The sequence below is a fragment of the Rhagoletis zephyria genome, unplaced genomic scaffold (genome assembly GCF_001687245.7).
Source record: "Rhagoletis zephyria isolate East Lansing unplaced genomic scaffold, Rhagoletis_zephyria_1.1 Rzeph_scaffold_05344, whole genome shotgun sequence".
Classification (NCBI taxonomy): Eukaryota; Metazoa; Arthropoda; class Insecta; order Diptera; family Tephritidae; genus Rhagoletis; species Rhagoletis zephyria.
The window spans coordinates 6,087-30,448 of NW_016162427.1; the positions used below are offsets into that span (position 1 = coordinate 6,087).

At 37.9% G+C, this 24,362-nt stretch overlaps 1 protein-coding gene across 1 annotated transcript in view; it reads left to right on the forward strand.

The window, feature by feature from the left end:
- Nucleotides 1–10,503: 10,503 nt before the first annotated feature.
- LOC108371977 (dynein heavy chain 6, axonemal-like) overlaps nt 10,504–24,362 on the forward strand; it is a 20,878-nt gene continuing 7,019 nt past the window's right edge. The window contains 24 exon segments of the mRNA XM_017627597.1: nt 10,504–10,604; nt 11,645–11,991; nt 12,058–12,165; nt 12,314–12,458; nt 12,660–12,843; nt 12,913–12,974; nt 13,049–13,153; nt 13,276–13,371; nt 13,432–13,562; nt 13,628–13,802; nt 16,535–16,934; nt 16,998–17,108; nt 17,182–17,481; nt 17,558–17,945; nt 18,914–19,190; nt 19,251–19,594; nt 19,666–19,939; nt 20,013–20,465; nt 20,545–21,368; nt 21,429–21,922; nt 23,481–23,576; nt 23,578–23,667; nt 23,771–24,120; nt 24,186–24,327. Coding sequence (XP_017483086.1) covers nt 10,504–10,604; nt 11,645–11,991; nt 12,058–12,165; nt 12,314–12,458; nt 12,660–12,843; nt 12,913–12,974; nt 13,049–13,153; nt 13,276–13,371; nt 13,432–13,562; nt 13,628–13,802; nt 16,535–16,934; nt 16,998–17,108; nt 17,182–17,481; nt 17,558–17,945; nt 18,914–19,190; nt 19,251–19,594; nt 19,666–19,939; nt 20,013–20,465; nt 20,545–21,368; nt 21,429–21,922; nt 23,481–23,576; nt 23,578–23,667; nt 23,771–24,120; nt 24,186–24,327 — 5,997 coding nt within the window.

Genomic DNA, 24,362 nt, shown 5'->3' on the forward strand with positions numbered 1-24,362 from the left:
TAAAAAAAAATAATAATCTGTATGTAAGGCGTAAAATTTAAATATCCAAATTTATGTAAATAGTTTAATAATAAATTATACAAAATAAATATGTAAAAGGTACAATCTTTTTATTCAAAACTAGCTTGTTTCGCTTGCGGCCCCGCCCACCTGGTATACGGTTTAATGATATGCCATCAAATTTTACAGCTGCACCTCAGTGTGTTATACCTAGCGCTCGTACATTTTTACGAAAAATTTTCAAGGTGAAAATGTCTACAAAATCCTTTTGAATTTTTAAATCTTTTTTTGCTGCCGGCTCACAGTGTTTCGACTATATGGAGGCAGGGGGAAAAGTCATGACGAAGCCGAATATTTACATATAGTTTTTCCACCTTTCCGAAAACTACCGTTACATGTTAATCAGGCGTGGTTTTACCTTTATTTCAAACATCTTGGATAGTATGTTCAGTTAGACTTAATGAAATAAAGTTATATAGTTATAAGTGGGCGCTACCACGCCCATTTTCGGAAATTCCACAATAATCTTATTTATTTTCAAGAGATTGTTGTGAGTATCAATTTTGAGTAAATTAGCGTCCTCAAATTTCGAAATATGAAGGTTTCCGCATTTCTGAAATTTACCGTTATATGAAAAGTAGGTGCAATTTAAGTTCGATTTCAAAAATTTGCAACGTTTTGCTTTTATGTGCCACATCCAAATTCATGGAACGGCTACCGAGACACACATATTTGGACATAAGTAGGCAGTGCCACGCCCATTTTCCAATTTTTTTTTTATTTCTTGCTAAAATCTTACTTCAAAAATCAATTTTAAATAAACTCGCTTCAGTATTTACTGTTTTATCGAAGATTTCTTATTTCTCTAAATTACCGTTGTATGGGATGTGGATGTGGTGCAATTTTAACAATTTTTCCCGTTTGGTATGTTTTTACACGACCGACAATTGTGGCCAGTTTAGAAGAAATTGGTGAAGAGGTTACCGAGGTATACATATCTAATCATAAGTGGGCGGGCTACGCCCATTTTCCTAAAATGTTTAATGTTTATTTTTATTTTCCGCCTAAATATCAGTGCAAATATTAAGTTTGAGTAAATAAGCTTCAGCACTGGAATTCTGACAATCTCCACGCAAAATTTTCGTCACCTAAATTTTCTAAATAAAAAGCAGTGGGGCATTAAAGTATACAGCAAGGAAAAGTAGCCGACACAATGTGTAATCAGCCAAATCCGGCAGTATAAGGGGCATGTAACTAGATATTGCATGTTTTTAGGCGCGCCTAATATTCTGCTGGAGATTTTTAGCGATCAAAATTAGCGATAGCGAATGTTGGAATCCGGCTGCAGTAGTTGCTAATCGCAGTTTTCGTTTTTATGAAAACTACCTCTCACAGACGTGGATATAGTCCGATATCGCCCTTTTTAAATACCATCCACGTTAAGATATCTCAATTTTTACTCGAGCTATCGTCTGCACAGACGGACGGGCAGATAGTCGCTATTTCGGAATAAAGCTTTCCTAACTTGACTCGTTTGATATTCACATTTCAATAAAATGTTTGTCTATTAAATTGATTTTAGCTCTTAGAGCAGATAGCAATCTTCTTCAAGAATATTTTCAAAATAAATCGTTGTTTAACTCTTTTCATTTGAGGCGCACATTATTGTGATATATCTTTTGATTTATTCATTTATTCAATAAGGTGGTAACCCTCTTGAAGAAATATGGTTTATGTTATGATTGTAGCCTGCCTGTATACCGAGTTTATTTGAAATACGTTTATCCGTTTTAGCGTAAAAGTGCAACAAACGTACTCAAACACTCACTCATTCACTTACTCGCAAACTTTCACCTGTACATATACTCGTAAAATTAGCAGAAAAACATTAAGTAGCATAAAAAAAACAGCAATCGAAACCGCCGTCTGGCATTATTTCACGGAGGAAGTTTATGCACCACTACACCTATGCAAACTACACCAACTACAACTCAGCTGCGCATGAGCATAACGTCGTTGATGCTGCAAAACGTTCTATGTCTATTAGTACCCTTGACACTTATGTAGATGGTCTCTTACTTGCACCGGAATGCATCTGCAAATCATTACACCTTAATATAAACGAACGACAAAACTACCTACCTTTGGCTGATGAAGACGAACGATTGCCAGAAGCGATCAGATTCAGATAAAAGGTCAATTAACCACCAAAGGTAATAAGTGGCATAGAACGTTTTGCAGTATCACCGACGATAAGGAGATATTATGCAGCCTTTATGCAATTCTCCTCAAATATCTTCTCGCTAAACTTATGGAAGCATTCCCAAATGTGGTCACTACTCACCCAGCTTGAAGCATAAGCTCCACCCCCGGAGTAGTCTTGCACTCGGTAGAAAGCTACAGTTTACATGCCAAATAGTGCCGTCACATCTCTATCTCCTTCAGGTCAAGCTTATGTACGGCTTAGTTGACTTATAGTGCGCAACAACCATACAGGGGCAAACCAAATAAACAAATGCACGCACAAAAGAGAGGTGACAAAAGTTTAGAAACCTGTTGACTCAGTCGGACTACGGGGTCGCTGGTGATGGAAACAACAGTACTAGGCATAATTACTGTACGGCGACCAGACTGTTAAATTGACAACAAGACAATATGAATATTATTGTGAGCCAAAAACTGTGGGAAAAATTACTGAATATCTAGGTACGCCCAAAAATTCTTAATATTTAAGGACAGAAAGGAATTAAGCAAATAATAGTAACAAAAACAAAACCTTATTTGTTGGTGCACCCGGGACGAGATCAAACCAAAAGGTTGCGAACACACTCTCACTACCGCCCGAGCCGCCGGGGACATCTTTAACACGCCAAGTGACTGGACTCTGGCTACGGCATGCTAAATTGAAGAGATAGGGAACACAATAGGGCAACAATTACCGACAACAGTACGTCCAAACAGGGAAAATGAGGCGTGTGTTTACAACGGGGTGCTCCTGCGGACTTATTACCCCGAAATCCGGTATCGAAACAATAACTCTTTTCGCCTAGCCGGGGGCCACTCCTGGGCTGACCTGTGCAACCGCAGACAAAGTGCCTCTCCTGGTGCTTATGGAAATCGTTGCACTTTCAAACATATTTGTTTTTTTTGCTTTTTACACTCGCCTCTTTTCCTCTTTTAATGCCAGCAAGCTTCTGCCCCCGCGCACAGCTACGAGTTGGGCCGCCACAACGGCGCATATAAACATACACCATGGACTTTCCCATTACCACCAATCGGCGGACACAAAAGTGCCGCAATAAGGGTAAAAAAGTGTCGCCCCTTTTGTGTTTTTAACCGACTTCCAAAAAAGGGGGAGCTTATCAGTTCATCGGAATATTGTTTTTTTTTTTATGTATGTTAACGCATATCTTTGGACCACCACCAACCGAGTTAGATAATTCTTTTTGCATCGGAAAAGTAAAGTCTCAGAGGTGGTCCCATATTAATCAGGTTTAGATCCGATCACTGGATCATGAAATATATATATATATATTGTTTTTTTAAAGTCGGTTTTTTTTTCCTAAAAATTTTTAAAATATTAGGTATTCTCCAAATTTTGCAAAGCCATTGCACGTAGCAGGGATTGCATGGATTGCATAACTTGCAAACACACAACAACAAAATACATGGGAAATAACATTTCCTATTGCTGCAAAATATGCAACGTCGAAATCCATAGGGCTATTCGCGATCCGGTGCAAATGGCCTAGCATCATTGCATTGCAAATTTGTATTGCAAATTATTTGCAATACACAAACAAAATACACGCATTTGCATTTGTCATGGCTTGGCAAATTTGCAATACCGATAATCCATAGCATAAATATGCTATGCATTGCATTCATAAACAAAACCAAAGCTGATGCACAAAAAGTGTTTTGCAAAAGCTTTACCATGACAGTTTAATAAAGGTCGCTCACAATCCATGGCATATTTCTGCAATTGCATAAATTTGTCAGCTCTTATGCACCGAATCGCGAATAGCCCTCATGTATATATTTTGCAAAATAGCATAGCAAGATAAATGCGACCCTGTGCTACTTGTTTTGTTGTTGGAATTGCTCAATATTTCTCTGGTTCCTCTCATCTCGCTCACTTAATTTTTTTTGCTGTCTCTTGTTATTGTATTTGATACATAATTTCACTGCTTGCTACCCATGCATGCTACCACTTTGCAATGGGGTGCTCTCGTACTCTTCGAAATTTGGAATAGTATTTTTGCATTTCATGCAATCCGTGCATTGTGCAAGACTTCGAGAACACCCCTATTGTAAATTATTGTAAAACATTGTAAACAATTCAAAAATATTCCCCTGTAAATATTTACATTATTTACAACAATTATTTACATTATTTACAAGCACAACCCTGCTTTAAGCTGAGCTTTAATTAATACAACTAACTGCCGTTAGTTAGTCGGCCGCTGTGGTGCAGTGGTAAGCAGTGCGCGCTTCCACTCCGCAACGCCTGGGTTCATATAGAAAAAAGGGTTTTTCGGTCGTTCCTCGGCAGGCAATGACAAACCTCCGAGTGTATTTCTGCCATGAAAAACAGCTTCTCATAAAAATACACTCGCCGTTCGGAATCGGCGTAAAACTGTAGGTCCCTCCGCCTTGTGTGACAACATCAAGGTGCACGCCACAAATCGGAGGAGAAGCTCGGCCAAACAGTAACATATGTGTAAGCGCCAATCTATTATCATTAACTGCCGTTATAATGTCAGTTGCATCGTTCAGGATTTTACCACTTATGTATTTCATTTAGACTAGGCCTTTCTGCTTCGAATCTTTCGCAGACGAACAATATATTTTTCGGCATCGAATCGGTAAAGATTGCTCCTGTAACTTCCATGCTCGCTTAAAAATTGAATAAGGTTGTAATATACTTCACGATGCTTCCATGAAATCTATCCTATGTTAAGTGTTTGCCTTTAGAAAAAAGGGTCCCACCGATGCTGCCATATGCAACTCTCTCTCCTTCCAGCATTCTTCCTTCTCTTTCACCCTTTTCCTACTTACTGAACCCAGCTATCCTTTTTTCATCACCTTTAATGTCACCATTGGCAGAATACTGATTGTTTATGCTTATGTCTTGTGTGGTTTCTTATAGAGCTGCCCACATTTAGGAGCATGCACAGCAAAGGGGCTTCGAGACTTTTTGAGTAACATACTTGTCAAAAGCTAAGTACTTAATGTGCCGACTTGACCTTAAAATCTGCAGCCTCTAGTTTTTCCGGCTCACAACCGACACCGTTACTCTTTTTTTCCTCCGCTAGCGATAGATATAAAACTTCGTAAAACACCACTTTACAAAGCACCTGCGCTGTGTTTTACTAAAGAATGCAATATCTGAGCTAGCTTTCAAGGACTTCCAAACTTTTGCTGCAACTAACCGTATTAAAGGCGTTATTTATGCCCAATTCACAATATTGCTTCGATCCGCCCTTGCACTCTTTGTCTTTTATAATTTTTCCGAGTCGATGATACCACTAGGTTTAGCGCAAGTTGGTTTTGTGACAATCCGTTCTCAGTGAAATGGCTCAACTTAGCAGAAAGTAGTAAAAGTTTTTCCATGGTATCTAAAAGACAGATAGAGTGATAGGATCCAACGGCTTCGATGATTGTGGTAATTCTAGTACTCGTTTTTTTGCCACTTCTCATTCCATGATTATTCATAGGGGCTACAAGTACGCTGAACTTCTGTTGCACCCTATCATAAATGGCAGATGGTATTGCTGAAAAAACGGACTGGTCACTTCGTGGTAAAAACTCTCGAAACTGTGATCGTCTCAGATTACTTTTTTGCTGTGAATATGATGTATAGCGCTTTAAACATTTCTTCTACTCCTGCCAAACCTTCCTTATGATTAGGAGGCTTTTAAAAGCAAAGATTGAGAGCCGAACACCAAAGTTTTTTGACATCGCTTCCGCCGGATTTTACCTATTCGCGGGAATATTGATTTGCCAGCAGAAAGTCACGGCTTAGAATTAACGATACTCTAGCTTTGTTAAGGAATTTATGTACACTCAACACGCAATCGGTCTGCCATCCTGCTTTGGGCTTGTTTCTAGGCCAAGTTTATTTTAAAAAGATTGCCCTTTCACTCATTAAAAAGCTTATTCGACTCCAGCATCTTAATAGATATGAGTAAGCAATTACTTATATTTCATGTTTTGTGCTTGTCGAGAAACTTTTCCAAAGCTAAGGTAAATCATGCTGGCAACACTGCCCAAAATGCTTCCTAAACACGCTCCCAACGAATGTCGCATAAAAAATTCAAAATAAAATTAAAAAATATATTCCGTTGCTATAGAAATTTCCTGAGGACTTAGAAGTACTAGATATAAACAAAAATATATAAACAAAAAACATAAACAAACAGCTTTTTCAAACATAACAATCAACAGGTGGCCCTCAACGACTCGTTGGTAACTGACAACGACAACGTTGTTGCCATAACAATTTCTAAATAAAAAATGTTCAAAGTAGTCGTAACAACGAGCAAAACGGCAGCATTGATTTTTTTCATTTTTAAAACATTTTCTCAATTAAATCGGTTGAAGTTTACGAAAATAAAAGATTTTCTCTATAAATTTTTACAAGAGAAAAATACATACATCTAGCAATTATTAGCAACGGCGGAAGCCACATAAGCCATCACCCAAATAATGGCGAATCGCGCAAAGATGGAAAAGTTCCGTTCGCATGCAAAAGAAATGGAAATAAGATATGCACCGTTAAAGGGCAAAAAGGCAACAATTGCATCGCAATCAAGTCGACGCACGAGCATGCACGAAGTCAAACCAGTGCGCTCATTAGCTGCGCCCTCGTTGAAGACGGGCGCATCCCTCATACCAGATTTGAATAAGTTGATCAGTAGGGCGCGTGAATTTCCCGACGATCGTTTCATCTATTTGAATTATATGCTAAGCAAATCGAGTGAATATTTCACGCCATACAGTTTGATGTGAGTATTTAGTGGATTCTTCAGTGTTTTTTTTTTTTTTTTTTTATTAGAGAGTTTAAGAAGGCTTGCGAAAGTCTTGCGTATGTAAAAGTGTTCGCGAATCGCTTGTGATAATGCAAGCAATAGAAAAACGGAGGTAGGAGAGTCCATTTGGTTAAGTGAAAGTGAATACGAATACAAATTCGAATACGATTATGATTACTAATCAAAATTTATTTAAAGAACTGCCTGCAAGACAAAATCTAATCTTTTATTGTTAGAGACCTGCGGATTCAACTTAGTTTTGAAGTCAGTGACGGACCTTACTCTCCTCATAGCTACATACATACAGTTGGCTGTGAGTAAAAGAGTAATCTTTAAGATATAGTACAGCCTTCCACAATATCTGTTCAAGAGCATCAATCATCGTAATGGCAAACGCAATTATGACTGCAAATTGGAGCGTTTCATGTTGAAAGGCATATAGTTTCGAAATCTTTCGTTTGACACCAATATTGAAATATTTCACACAACTTGAATATATTTTATTTTTATTAAATTTTCAGAACAGGTGGCGAACCCTTTTCAAAAATATATTCAAACTATAACCTTCTTAAACCTCTTGCGTTTGTTCCTGGGCCATTTCATCAAAATTCAAATCACCTTGTACCGCTAAGGAAGGCGCCTTTAACAATGTTAATTTGGCACCCATATACTGCTCCATGGCGGCCGTAGGACTGGACCCACTGACCACTCTCTGGATCGACAATATGTTGAGCACCAGAAGCATCATTGGCTCCCTGGGAACAGCAGAAGTAAAGAAAACGGTCACACGTGGAACCCCTCAAAGGGGGGTGTTATCGCCCCTGATGTGGAATCTCGTGCTTAACGAATTCTTGCTCCGCATATCGAAAGCCGTCAAGGTCGTTGCCTATGCGGATGACTTAGTCATTTTGGTCGTGGGGAAATTCCTCTCCACGGTCAGCGAGATTCTACAGTCTGCAATTAACGACCTTCCGGGGTGGGCAGGAAGAAACCGTCTAGGGTTTAACCCCTCCAAAACCGAACTTGTTCTGTTCACCAAGCGTTATAAAGTAGACAAATTTCAAACTCCGTCCCTCAATGGAGCAAGCCGGGAATTGCCAAAAGAAGCGAAGTTTTTGGGGGTTATTCTTGACTCTAAGCTTTCCTGGAAAAGGAATACCGAAGAGCGCAGAAAAAAGGCGCTCATTGCGCTCTACTCCTGTAAGGCTACGATCGGGAAAGACACATTAGACACATTCTCACTTATGGAGCGCTGGTATGGTGGCAGGCGGTGGACACCAAAACCCATCTACTTAATCTGCAAAAGGTGCAACGACAGGCATGCTTATGCATAACGGGGCGACTTAGTCAACGCCCTGGGCGGCGCTAGAGACACGTTAAAAGTACCGCAGCTAAAAGCGCTCTACGACTCAAGGCGTCTAACAGGCTGCGAACAACTTGCCCGGGTCACGCCACAATCCTCGAGAGAATGGGGGTGAAGTACAGTAGCTGTGACTATCAAGTCACGGAAACTGATTTCAATCGGAATTTCGATATCCATTTTCCAGACAGAAGTGACTGGGAACTTAGTATTGCTCTTAGCGATGACGAAATACCCATTTTCACAGCTCGACGAAACGAAGAACAATGAGTCTATTTAGGCTGTCAAAGCCAAACGTTAAGATTCTCACAGGAATACTAACGGGACACTGGACCATTGGCCACATGGCTGCCAGGTTCGGAATACCGCATAACTATATCTGTAGAAGCTGTAGAGATGAGGAGCAGGTAGAATCCGTCCAGCACTTCATTTGTGAATGTCCAGCACTTCATTTGTGAATGTCCAGCACTCCGAAGAAAATGCCTCAAATTTCTTGGGGACCGTTTCTCCGAGAGCCTTGATACCTTAGGGAAAGCTCCACTGGAACGACTGCTTGGATTCGCCAGAGAATCGAAATGGCTCAAGGATATGTAGGGATAGGCATAGGGAAACCCCCCTGGGTATCGCAATGCGCCCTTGTGGCCTCCGAATGAACTCTTATCAGAGCCGCTAAAAGCCAAGCCCTTTAATTTAGCACCTAATTTTTGGAAATTCGAAAGAATAATGCAGATTTGATGACCTTCACGAAAACTCGCTCTGCGTATTATGTACATGCATACACATGTGGCAACTCTAATCAAAAAGTTTTTCAAACTTATGCTGGATTTTCACTGGGCATTAAATTGCAAAAATTTTTATGACAAAGATGGGCATTAAAAAATAATCGTGTCATTACGTTCAAAAAATAGCAATTTTCTCATACATAGCTTGGATATAATTTAACTGAATTAGACTTTTCCAACAGCTTTCAAGCTAAAGTATTTGCAAACTAAAAGCTTCTAAAAATCTCTTACGACTGACATTGTGGTGTTGAAATTAGCTGATAAATTTCGTAAGTTGGATTTGACTTTTTAAACGGTCGGCTATCCTGCGAAATATAGTTTAGAAATAAAGCCTTTTCAAGCCCATTGCGATTGATGCCCCCATTTTAATATTTCATTCCATTACTTATTAATTTTAATCCAGCAAACATAACAAATAAGAATTTGGCCCAAATAATTATAATTTTAATTTTAATTTAACTTTTTAAACAGGCAACCCTTTAAAACACTTAAAAATTATTCTAAATGTTCTAACTAAAAATGTCTTAAAACTCTCTACTTGACACTCATATTTCAATATTTCGTATAAAATGTTCATAGTTTAGCTACATTCGACTTCTCAAAAATGTGGCAACCCTCTTCGAAAGTATTTTAAAACTGAGACTCTATCAAATATTTTTCGTCATACAGCGTGATACATATTTCAATTAATTGATGAATTACATTAAATTTGACTTTGAAAACAGGTGGCAACACCCCTCAAAAGTATTTTCAAACTAACACCTTCTGAAATCACTTTCGTCTGACGTTGTAGTACATATTGCAATTAAGTGGTAAATCGAGTTAAACTGAACTTTTTAAAAAAGTGGCAACCCACTTACATATTCATATGTAAATTAGAAATAAATCCTTTCCAAACTTATTTCGATTGCATGTCCTAAATTTTAATTTCTAAACAGGTGACAAGCCCCTTTAAACACCTCAAATATATGGTGCATTTCAAAACGTCTAAATACAAAGCATCAGTCTCTTTTATTTCTAAACCGCACTAGAAGAAAAAGTATAGCTTGCGAAAACTAGCATATAACGATGGTTGCGCACATATGGTATTACAATCTACTGAGGTTAAATATGAATATGAATACGAATATGAGTTTTAATATGAATATGAATATGAGTTCGAATATTGAATATGAACATGAATATGAATATGAATATGAATACGAATATGGATACGAATATGAAGATGAGTATGGATATGAATATGAACACGAATATGAATATGAATATGAATACGAATATGGATACGAATATGAAGATGAGTATGGATATGAATATGAACACGAATATGAATATGAATATGAATATGGATAGGAAAATGAGCATGAATGTGAATATGAATATGAATATGAATAGGAGCATGAACATGAATACGGATATGANACTGAGGTTAAATATGAATATGAATACGAATATGAGTTTTAATATGAATATGAATATGAGTTCGAATATTGAATATGAACATGAATATGAATATGAATATGAATACGAATATGGATACGAATATGAAGATGAGTATGGATATGAATATGAACACGAATATGAATATGAATACGGATATGAATATGAATACGAATATGAGTTTGAATATGAATATGAGTTTGAATACGAATATAAACATGAATATGAATACGAAGATGAACATAAATATGAATATGAATATGAATTTGAATATTAATATGAATATAAATATGTATTTGAATATGAATATTAATGTGAATATGAATANGAATACGAAGATGAACATAAATATGAATATGAATATGAATTTGAATATTATAAATATGTATTTGAATATGAATATTAATGTGAATATGAATATGAATATGAATATGTATTTGAATATGAATATGAATATGAATATGAATATGAATATGAGTATGAATATGAATATAAAAACTAAAATGAATGTGAATATTAATATGAATATAAATATCTATTTGAATATGAATACTGATGTGAATATGATTTTGAATATGAATATGAATATAAATATGAATATGAATATAAATATGGATATGAGTATTGATATGAATATGAAAATGAACATGAATGNTATGAATATGAATATGAATATGAATATGAGTATGAATATGAATATAAAAATTAAAATGAATGTGAATATTAATATGAATATGAATATAAATATCTATTTGAATATGAATACTGATGTGAATATGAATATGAATATGAATATGAATATAAATATGAATATGAATATAAATATGGATATGAGTATTGATATGAATATGAAAATGAACATGAATATGAATAAGAATATGAGTATGAATATGAATATGATTATAATACGAATAGTTCAGAACATCGTTATATAATAAAAGAAAAATTCTGAACAAAATTCATCCAAATCAAAATTGGTCGATTCCACTCATAACGAATATGCACATTCTACAATTCTTATATTCCAGGGAAGTTCAATATGAAGATCTACCGAATAAACATCACTACTTCACCATGAGTCGTCACGGTGTTACCTATTGGCATTTGTCGGAGAACTTTTTCACACCGCTCACTCAATGGCAGCAGGAGTTTCAACAATTTCTAAGCATAATTAAAATACATAGTTTTGCTGTGTTTCGTATGTGGAAGGGTTTCAAGGTATGGGAGAAGACGGTCAAGTGGCGCAAACAGAACGATGCACGCGCCTACCTCAGTGATCACCTATTCATTGCAATACCACCGCTAGCCAGAGCAATTCTGCAATTTCGTGCCGATATTGTACAGCTGAACAAGCTATCGTTCGTTAATGTTGCAGGTGAGTGGAGAATACATGAAACTCAACTTACAAATTTTGCAATGACTTTCTATTTTACATGTCTAGTTATTGAAGAATGGCATCCATTCTACTTTCTGGAGACGCAGATGCGTGTGTATGAACGCATGAAAGCTACGCTGCGCGATTTTCGCGAACGTTCCAAAAAGATGTTGTGTAAGTATTTTCACTGGAGTAGACTAAAAATATTAGGTTTTAAATTAATTCTTAATTTAAATAACTGCAATAAAGCATTTAAGCTTAGCATTAAAGAGTGCAGAAAAAAAAAGAGTTTAAAATCTTTTCCACTCTTTCCCCCATTTAGTTGATGCCTGCACTTCTGCCATTGTGGAGCGTGGCTTCTTTCCAACAGACGAGATCAATTTTTTTCCATCCATTAAAAAAATGAAGGAGGCAATGAATTTTACAGATCGTGCAAAGAAACGCAATTTTTGCAAGATGCTATCAAAGTAAGTGCAAGATAAACGATTAACACGAATAAAATGTCTATGCTTCGATACCACAGTTCCAACGCTGTGAATATAAACTAGGCGATCGCTTGAAATCCTCTCAATATCGAGAAATATTCAGATAGATCATCTATAATGTGCGACTCAAACTTAAAGTTTCTCATCTGTCGTTAAATTCAATCCCCGTAAAAATATTTTCAGCTTCCTAAGTTACTGTGACAATTTGATGTTCCACATGTTGCACCAATTGACTGCCAACAGTTTTCATCGTTTGGCCGAGTCAATGGAAGCGCATCACATGGTAGGGCCAACTAAGGAGGAGTTGCAGGAGAATCTAGCCGTAGATGTGCAAATCGAAAATCCTCGACCGGAAAATATGCCAATGGTACTAAACACAAAAAAAACAAATTAACTGAATAACCACAATATAAACCTTTAAATTTTCTCACTACAGAATCCCTTCTTCATTGCTGAGTTATATATGCTAACAGATCGTATAGATGTGGACCCATCTGAGTAGGTTTAACTATTTATAAAAAAAAAAACATTTATGTACTTATGAATGTTTAATATATTTTTCACGTTACTAGAGAGTCATTGAAATACATTTTCCAACGCATTTGCTCACTGATATTGGAAACGGTTACTGAAATGGAGAGTTTTACCGATGACAAGACATTCAATCAATACACAGTGTAAGTTCAATAAAATTCAGTGAGACTATGTATGGTTAACTCACACTTTCTTTTCATATTTCTCTCTCTCTCTCTCACTCATCATTCTACCATTTCTTCTTTCACTCAAATCTTCATGTCAGACCTTCAATCATGGGCCGCCAAGAAGAACGCTTAGCAATGACCGCACCAGATCTAAATTTCCTTCTACGCACGGATGTACGATTTCAGAATGAGCGGTAAGCGTCGCTTAACTACCTCACACTTTTTTTTAGTGATTTTTGTCATTCCCTTTACAGTAAACTCATCTTCGCTTACATACGCAACGCTTACGAGAAGGCTATGCTCTATGCAGCACGTTTTGAAACTATACGAAACAATTATGAGATCGATACGACTACAGATCCGAAAACGCTTACATCAGAACGAGGTAAACCTTAACCGCTATTTGTTGTTCATTACGTCATTCTTATAAGAGTTATTCTTCTTGAATAGAATTAGAGGCACTACGCACTTACTGTAATCGTTATACCAACAACGTACGCGCATTGGATGGCATTTTGTCGGTGGTTAATTTGGGTCTATTGAAGTTGACGCAAACAAGTTTCAAAGAAACTGTCACGCCGATTTGTCAAAGTCTATCGAACGTTCTGAATGCTTATATACCAAAGTGAGTGGAAGAAAATGCGTTTTATTTAGTATTTTTATTTATTTTTTTAAGATTTGCAGATGTTTTTGAACATAAACCAAGCACCGCAAACCCACTCCGGTTTTGGTTTAGTTCTGCACGAGGACAAAATGTAATTTGTTCCCACAAAGAAACCAAACGGGAACAAAAATATTGAGGCAGTTTTAATTAGAGAAAAAATTGAGAACAAAGGTTTGAGAATGTTCCCTTAGAGAACAAAATGTAAACGAAACTCTCGGGAATGTTCCCAAAAAGAACAGAATGAGAAGGAAACTTTCGGGAATGTTTCGAATGAGAACGAAAGTATCGAGAACGTATGCAAGGAGGACAAAATTAAGAACAAAGGTCTGGGGAACGTTCAGCTGGAGAACAAAGTTTTGAGAGCTTAGCATTAAGAATCAGAGGGGCGTCTGCGTTTTGGGGTGAAGAATCGCTTCCAATTCGTTCTCTGTTGAAACTTTCCTGATACTTTAGCTCTCAAATTGTTCTTCAAGAGGAATTGCACTTTTGTCACGGTTTTTTTTTTCTTTATTATAATATTGCCTAAACTTAAGTTCCCATTTTGTTCTTTTAAAAATGTTCCTGAACATATTATTTGCTTTGGGAACGTTCCTCAGGGTTTTGTTCTTATATAATTCCCCTTTAGAACATTTTCGACAGTTTATTGCTCACTTTGGTTCTTGTGAAAATAATCTCGAAGGTTCTCATTTTGTTTCGGGTTTTAAGCGTTGCTGGAAGAAAAACTACGAAAGTGACATTTAGTTTCGATCATACCTTTTTTTCTCGGTCCCTGACTCGAACTAAGTAACAGTATAAAAACAGCGGCAGGGACGGCAGTCTTACTATACATCTATAGAAACCTGTAGAGCTTGAACTATACCGAGCATATTAAGTTCAAAGGGGACACCAATCCAAGTGTGTCGTTAGATGGTTTGTGTATAGGTAAATTCAGTTGAAAAATCAGCATGATTTGAGTACATCTTATAAGAGTTACTAGACTCAAACCAGAATGAAGGAATAAAAAAAAATCGGAGTACAAAAATTTTCACCTTGCCCTAGAATGCGTTGCCCGGGAACTTAAGGCACCCTACATTCCACAATGATTCAAGTTTCAAGTTGTTTTAATTCATAAACGTGAAGAAAATCCCACAAAAAATCGAAATACTTCAGGCCAATAAGTTTCACACCCTTCATACCAAAGGCTCTTAAAGAAATTGTGAAATCCATAGATCAAAAAGAAAAGCATTGCGCATTTCCTGACCTCTTCGAGGAGGCTTTTACCAATATAACAAACGAAGCAAAAGGCATAAGCATAGGTCGATTTGTCGACAAGTTCAAGTGGTTTAAAGATGCCAAGGAATCATGACAGCAGATAGTATCAGAGGGTACAGAAAAAATTTATCAAAATGGCGCATACAGCGGATAATACTCGGGCAACACTGCTAACAACCAACCATAGAAATACTTAAGAAATTGTTTTCGGAATTCTCTTAGCTCAATTTAAAATAGAATCCTGTCTAGAGCAAGCTAATTTATCTAACGCAAAAGGAGGGATATAAAGGCAAAAAGATCAGGTATTCAGGACTATGGTGAATGGGAGTCTACAAATACTAGAGTTGGGATTTTACCAAATTGAATCGCAGCTGACCAGAAGAAATGTGGGTAATGAGTTTCACAACTGTTGCTCAAAAGTTTTATATAGCCTTAAAATTATTATCCAAAAGTTATTATGGGATTTATTTTTCGAGTATTTTGTGAACTATTTTCTAATGCTGGAACATAACTTTATCAAAATAAATTCTCTGTAAAAATTCCCAAAAAATTTATTTATTATTATTTGAGGAAAAAAGCGAGCTATATAGATTTACTGAGCTGGTACCATAAAAATTCACTCCCTCCTTAGGCCATTTAAGAAGTAAGGCATTTTAGAGGGTGTCATGTTCCTGATTCTAAGCGGATACGCCATAATCAGTTTGCTTAATCTTTGGCCACTAGGCCAGTGCTGCATATGTGATAATCGGTTTAGTCACTGTGACTGAGTGTGTGAGTGAGTCTCTGACAGCCTTGTTGTTAACATCTCTCAGATGTGATTTCCAGTTGAGCCTTTTGTTCAAAGTTATTCCTAGATACTTCGCGTCTGGCGATAACCAATTTCTGAAATTCCCGATGAGGGTTAAATTAAGCTGACTTTCCCTCTTTTGGTCAAGGGGTCGATGGTGGACTTTAGTTTTATTAACACACCCTTTTCAAAGCACCATTTCTCAGTAAGTTTTAAGGCTTCATCACAGCCCACCACGAGTATTAGGAATACTCTCTCTTGACATGGCCTTGAGTTTTTTTTCGTATGATGTACTATCAAAAAAAAAAAAGTACTAGATCTGAAAGTTATGTACCAGTGTACCAAACTGGAAAAAATGTACCAAACATGGCACATTTCACCCAAAATGGCAACCGTGGGCACTACCCTAAGTTGTGGCCTGCGGAAAGCTATACAAAGTAGATGAATGAGAAGTAAGAAGAAATTGTTCATCATCTAATCTGTACCTATATAACTCGGCATCGGCTGTAGAATTCGGCATCTGATGACGATATAAAAAAGTTTTTCGTTTTCGCGATTTTCCATTTTTTGGTTTTTAATCACAGTTTGCAGCATTTTCCTCAACCTTACATGTTTCTTTTCTAAAACTCCTTTACGAATCTCTAATCCATTACAGACTAGCTGCCGAAGAGGTGGATCGCATCACACAAGAAGCGCACGATTTTATTGGCATCATTAGTGCAGAACCAGAAACTACTTTGGAAATTGTCGAGCACATACGAGAGCTGGAACGTATCGATGAAAATTTAAATAAACTTTTCGAAGCGGTTGATTATGCGCACGATCTATATATGATAATTAAAGAATTCGAGATACCATGCGATGACGAGCGGCATGAAGACTACATGGATTGTGAAGATTTGGTAAACCGGGGTAGCGAGCTACTGAAAGAAACACAGGCAAGACGTCCGGATTTCATAAACCAATTAAATCAGCGCATGCTGGCAGATATCGACGTATTGAGAGAGGAAATACACGACATAGCGCTTGGTGTGCAAATTTCCGAATTATTGGATGTAAGTAGCTGAGATAACTGTTAAAATTTCGGTACTAAAGCTACTCCGTTTACATACATATAGATAAATACAGGCAGCAAAAAAGCCAAAGGCATACTGGATGACTTGAATCAGCGACTCAGCGCTTGCAAGGAACGCGTGGAAGAATACATTGGCTATCAAAAGGAATTCAAGGTATGTATTTTGGGAGTTTTGGAAACTTAAATGAAGAGAGCAGCTGCAACTGAAAGACGAATACTAATTGCAGATTGACATTTCACAATTCCTTGAAATGGATGATACATTCCTTGAGATAAGAATGCGCAATAATCTTTGGCAATCGCTGGATGAATGGGATGCAGCTTTGGATAGTTGGGTCAACATGGAATTCAATCAATTGAATGTAGAAGAAATGAATAATCTGAACATGAAAATAATCAAAAATTGCCTGCAATTTGAGAAATATCTACCAGAAAATAACATCGTACCGAAAATGAAATCGTCCGCCGATGAATTTAGAGCAAAGCTACCTGTTATTGGATTCCTGCGCAATCCGCATTTCAAGGCGGTATGTAAGATTATGATTCTAGTAACTTGCAAACAAAAAAAAAAATGTATTTTTTCACTCTATTTACTGTGCTTAGCGTCACTGGACCCATATCGAGAGTACGCTGAATATACGCGTTTACCAAGAGGAGGGCATACGCATATCCACCTACGAGACAGCTGGCGCAATGGAACCAGAGAAAGCGGCACAGCTGATGGAGATTTCATCACAAGCCACAGGCGAATCACAGCTCGAAGTAATGTTAAAGAATATTGAAAATATATGGAAGGAAACCGAATTGACGATCGTGAATCATCACGATCAAAAAGATGTCTTTATATTGGCTGGCACGGAGGAATTACAAGTAATTTTGGATGATTCAACTGTGAATATCAATACAGTTGCAGCATCGAAGTTCGTTGAGCCCATTAAGTCGAAAGTGCAGGAGTGGATTGAACAATTGGAGCTGTTCAATGAAATGTTAGGTAAAATATTTGCATACTTTTCTAGTCAAGTTACTTCATTTAGTACAGTGAGGAAAATAATGCATAGTAAAAATGAATACTTTATATTTGATTATCGTTTAAAAATGTTCGTATTTAAAAGTAATGTTTTCATACAAAAATTTATTACGCACGTATTTGACTGTTCACATCTTAGTATGCATATGTGAGTGTACATACGCATCCCCAGGATGCAGAGCGGTGACAACACACTCATACATATATAATACACGATTGAGAGAAATAGAGATTTCGCCTATCGCAGTACCGCTAATCCGCTCTTTGTGAATTTGACAGAATCAGCTGTGAGCGTGACGTCACCTTGGTGCAATTGAGGAAAACCAAATAACGATTTACTGTGCTGTGTGCTTAATACCTTTAGTGTTCTGCACAAAAATACTGTTTATTGAGTTAACATTTCCAGTGTCAAAATTCTAATTTTGTACCATTTTCCAATGGTTCCCCAAGGGTATGTGGAAGGTTTCGAGGTTTCGAGGGATTAGGTGTGTTTCAAAGTGTAAACTGTGCTCTTTCTAGTGGGTTAGATATCAAGACCCACGCCCCATCCCGCTCCGCCCACTAACCCAAAAACAATGGATAAATAACTAAACATTTCCAATTTAACTGTTTGTACGTTAATATTTCCGCGTAGTTTTACACAATTATTGAAACATTACAAGTCAAAAGAAGTCTGCATTGGCAAATTGTAAAAGTGAAAACACCGTACGCATATTACAAGCAACACTTTCAAATCCGATGCGTTTCTCATGCCCTTTGGGTAAAGATTATTTGTATCCCTGTTGAGTATCAAAAGAATCAAGCGGTCAATGCAGTCATCTCCACAATACTACCTTTATTACTCTTCTAAAATATTTGTGAACACATCACTTTCCAACCCAATATGATCTTACTCTAACGCTTTCCTATTTCGCATATCTTCAAACGCACAGAGGTTTGGTTAAATTGCCAGACAACGTGGATATATTTGGAAGCTATCTTCTCTTCGCCCGATATACAGCGTCAGCTACCGCAAGAGGCAAAAATGTTCTTCACCGTCGACAAGAGTTTCAAAAACATTATGCGCAACGCAAAGAAGATTTCACTAGCTTTGCCAGTTATGACTGAGCGCAATACGTTCGATGCGCTCAATGAAAATAATCGCTTGCTAGATTTGATTAGCCGCGGTCTAGAGGCTTATCTCGAGGTGAAACGTGTAGTTTTTCCTAGGTAAGTTAATCTACTACTTGATTTTCATAGGGAATTATTGTATTTGTTTCCTCCTATTAGATTCTATTTCTTGTCCAATGATGAACTGCTCGAGATTTTGGCGCAAACACGTGTCCCTCAGGCGGTACAGCCACACTTGCGCAAGTGCTTCGACGCTATCTATCGACTGGAATTTGGACAGAAGGAAAGTGGTGATGGTGGCAAAATGATACCCACAAACGACATCATAGCCTTCATCTCACCTGAAGGTGAAAAGTTGCAGTTCGGTAAGGGTCTAAAGGCGCGTGGCGCAGTCGAAGAGTGGTTGAGCAAAGTCGAGGAGGCAATGTTTATTGCTGTGAAGCGATACATGCGCTTCGGTTATCAGTGCTATCCGGCTAAGGAGCGTGATGAATGGTTTCAGGGTATGCGGATGATGCGAATTTAACTTTTTTATAACTTAAATTTGTTTAATTAAAATTCGCTCACACACTAGATCATCCGAATCAAGTAGTGCTAACAGTGTCGCAGCAACGATGGGCCGCCGATATTCACATGATATTGGACAATAATAAAATCGGTTCAGCCATTAAGATTACCAAATTGAAAGAGTTTGAGAAAAAGTGTTACAAAAATTTAGCTGCCTTAGCGGCTATGACACGAAGGGATATCTCTTCGCTGTTGCGGAAAATACTTTGTGCGCTTATAACTATCGATGTGCATGCTAAGGACTCAGTCACATTATTACTCGAGAAAGAAGTGACAAAAAAGTATGTGTTAACTATTTTCGAATGTAAAATTCAAACTCTCTAAGCTCATTCTTAATTTGTTTACTATTTCCAGCACTGACTTCAATTGGCTAAAAATGTTACGCTTCTACTGGGCCTACGACACGGATACTGTCTATACACGCATGGCATCCGCCAACATACCCTACTACTACGAGTACTTAGGCGCAGGCGGTGTGCTGGTATTGACGCCACTCACAGATCGTTGCTATCTCTGTCTGATGGGCGCCTTGCAAATGGATCTAGGTGGCGCACCAGCCGGCCCAGCTGGTACGGGTAAAACCGAGACCACCAAGGATTTAGCGAAAGCCGTAGCCAAGCAATGCGTCGTCTTCAATTGTTCGGAGGGCTTGGACTATAAAATGATGGGTCGCTTCTTCTCTGGCCTAGCACAGTGTGGCGCATGGTGCTGTTTTGACGAGTTCAATCGTATCGATATCGAAGTTTTATCCGTCATTGCGCAACAATTGATCACTATTCGAAATGCAAAGGTCATAAATGCGAAACGGTAGGAATTGCATCTGTTGTTGTTGTTGTTGTTGTGCATTTGTTGGTTACACCATAAAATCTGTTTGCGTTTATTACAGCTTCATATTTGAGGGCCGCGAAATTAAACTGAATAAATCTTGTGCCGTTTTCATCACAATGAATCCCGGTTATGCTGGACGCACAGAGTTGCCCGACAATCTAAAGGCCCTCTTCCGACCCATGTCTATGATGGTACCCGATTACGCACTCATCTCTGAAGTCATCCTCTACTCGGAGGGTTTTGAAAATCCTAAAATTCTGGCTCACAAAATGGTACAGATGTACAAATTATGCAGCGAACAGCTCAGTCAACAGAATCACTATGATTTCGGCATGCGCGCCGTCAAGTCGGTGCTGGTTATGGCTGGCGCTCTGAAGCGTGCCGCACCCGATCAACGCGAGGATATTACGCTAATCGCAGCGCTACGCGACTCCAACATACCGAAGTTTTTGGCCGATGATGCCGGTCTGTTTCGTGGTATACTTAGCGATTTGTTTCCCGGCGTCGAGCTACCAGATTCATCTCATCCCAGCTTGGAGGAGGGTATGATTGAAGGTTTGAAGCTGAAAAATTTACAACCGGTAGCAATTACCCTGCGCAAGGGCATACAATTGTACGAGACGATGTGTGTGCGTTGGGGTGTAATGCTGGTGGGACCGACAGGTGGCGGTAAGACGACGGTGCTGCATAACCTTGCTTTCGCCTTGGGTTATTTGTATGAGAAAGACGTGCCCGGTCCAAACTTTCGGCCAGTTACGATGCAGACAATGAATCCGAAAGCAGTGCACATAAATGAGCTATACGGTTATGTGGATTTGAAAACGCTCGAATGGCAAGATGGCCTACTGGGCTTAGCTGTGCGTACTGCGGTGAATGTGGAAGGTACACGTTAGCAACTTTCATTTAAAGAATAAGTTGGATATTATTAGATTTTATCAATAGAGGAAATACACCAGTGGATAATTTGTGATGGTCCCGTGGACGCCATTTGGATCGAAAATTTGAATACCGTCTTGGATGACAATAAAATGTTGTGTCTGGCGAATTCCGAACGCATCAAATTAACCGCTTGGGTGCATATGGTTTTCGAAGTGCAAGACTTAGCACAAGCCTCACCGGCCACTGTCTCCCGCTGTGGTATGGTTTATGTCGATCCCGAAGATATGGGTTGGCTGCCATTGGTCGATTCGTGGAAGACTAGCGACATCGAGAAGAAGTTAACCGCTGAACAAATGGAATTTCTCTATCAACTCTTCATCAAGTATTTCAGCGAACAATTGAAGCTGGCGCTCAAACATGGTGCTTACATGATACATCAAGTGACCAGCGCCAAGGTTCAGTTGCTGTGCGAACTATTGGCTTCACTGATTGAACAGAAGAAGTGGACTAACGTCAGCGAGCGTATACCACGGAAGCTTGTGAATTCGCGATGGAAGGCAAGATAGGCAATTAGAAAATAGTTGGTTGATTTTGAGTAGGAAAATTTCATAACAATCCGATACATTTTAAGAAAGGAAAGCTGATTTCCAGTCTATTGCGAGAATATTTGAATTTAAAGAATCAAAGTCAGCATCACGAAAATTAAAACGTTTTATCTCATTGTGGTTTGAGGCAGAGATAAAGATAAGAAACTCTAGGGTAAGGGACAATGGGACATGATGCATATCAGACTTGCAGATAGGAAAGGTACATTCTTCCAATTGGAAGATTAAATTCTCATCAACAAAAATGAGATCTAGGATGTTATTAAGCTTATTAAAAAATGAATTAATTTGAATGAGATTAATGCTAAGAAGACTGTCTATAAAGTTAATTTCATGGCCACTATTGATATTTGTTGGGGTTAAAATGCCATTATTTTGAAAATTTGACCATTTGATTTTATTAAGATTAAAGTCACCTAATATACAAAAGTGACAGTTCACATTATTTTGATATAGGTGTAAAATGTTACTTACATGGACAGCGTATAAAGACTCCGAGCTAGCTGGTGGGATATAAGAAACACAAACAAATAAATTACCAAGGTTTCCATAGATACATACGCAGAGCTGATCAAGAATAGAGTCATTATTTTCAAGGGGAACAATAGATGAGCGAAAGTTACGATTAACTGCGATTAAAACCCCTCCACCTCTTAAGCAATTTGTTTTAGTTGAATCTCTATCTTTACGATATATAAAGAAAAGATTGGGATCAAAGAATTCCTCATCCGAAAAATTATTATTTAACCACGTTTCAGCAATAACAAAAACATCATATTCACAGCGAGAAGTGTTTAGGAATACATCTTTGGTTTTTGTACGCATTCCCGAGATGTTTTGGTAATAAATACTCAACGAATTTCTACTTTCCTTAGAACTAAATCTCATAGTATTTAAGAAACCTTTACTGCACATCTTTCTGGAAAAAACGAAAGGGCCGAACATTTATACCTAATGGCCACAAATTTGCATCTAAGAGCGTATTGTAAAAACTAGAAGAAACGCCAAGTTTAAAGTTGACACTATCCAAATCGGTAACAGAAATACCTTTTTTGACCAATATGAAGCAAGAGATATGTTTATTTTCTATACCAAAATGTTTGGCAACATAGGAAATAACATCGTCAGCGGTAACGGAAGGTTTAAAAGACGAAATATGTAGCCAGTTTTTGACAGCAACATCCAGCTCAGTGGACACATTACGCCCATGTAGGATGTAATTAAGTAACTTAACACCTTATTCGGAATTTTTATTGTAATAGTTTGAATTTCAAATTCAATTTTGCGCTTTCCTTTTGCGAATCTTTCTATTAACCGTTCAGTGTCAATTTCAATATCTAAGTGTACGTGTAAAAGTGCTAGACCTGCAAAGGGGGTTGGCTTCATGCTTTGTACTACAATTTTTCAATAGCAAACTATCTATTTAGCAGTAAATCTTAGGTCATTTCCCTTCTTCTCTTGACCAGCTTTTGACACATATTTTCTTCTTACTTATATCTTTTTTTCATAGACCGTCGAAGAGGCATCAGTACGCTATTACAAAGAAATGAAACGGCATTACTATACCACACCTAGCAGCTATTTGGAACTGCTTAAACTGTATCAAGAACTTATTAAAGGTTAAATCCGATGAGATAATCGCCAAACGAAAACGTATTTCTAATGGCTTGAATAAAATACTGGAGACCAACGATGTTGTAAGTCCCTTTCTACTGCCTATTTCTCACTCACACTCTCACTTTCTCACACTTCCCTCTTTCTGCCTCTATGCCACCTACATATTTCACTCATTCCTTATAGATCGCTGTCATGCAAAAAGAATTAGAAATTATGGTACCACAACTGGATGAAAAGTCGGCGATTATGAAACAATTGGTGGATCGTCTCAACGCCGATACCAAACAAGCGGATCAGGTGAAAGAGGGCGTATTGCGCGATGAAACTGTGGCTAAGGAGAAGGCTGCCGTCTGCCAAGTGATATCTGATGATGCTAACAAAGATTTGGAAATCGCTATGCCAGCTCTACGCGAAGCAGACGCAGCATTGAATGGCTTAACGAAAGCAGACATCAATGAGTTGAAATCCTTCACCACGCCACCCGCACTGGTACAGTTCACCATGGAAGCGGTGTGCATTTTGATGGGCTCTAAGTATGAAACGCAGTTCACCGAGAAGTGGGCGTTTATGTGTAATGAGTTTAAATTTATATTTTTAGAACCGATTGGGCCTCAGCTAAACGTATAATGGCTGATGTGAATTTTCTGAAGCGGCTGTTTGAGTACGACAAGGAACACATCAAGGAGGATGTGCTCAAGAAGCTAAAGAAATATATTGAACACAAGGACTTTTTGCCTGCGGTAGATAATGCATTTAAACTTTGTTATTTTTTTTT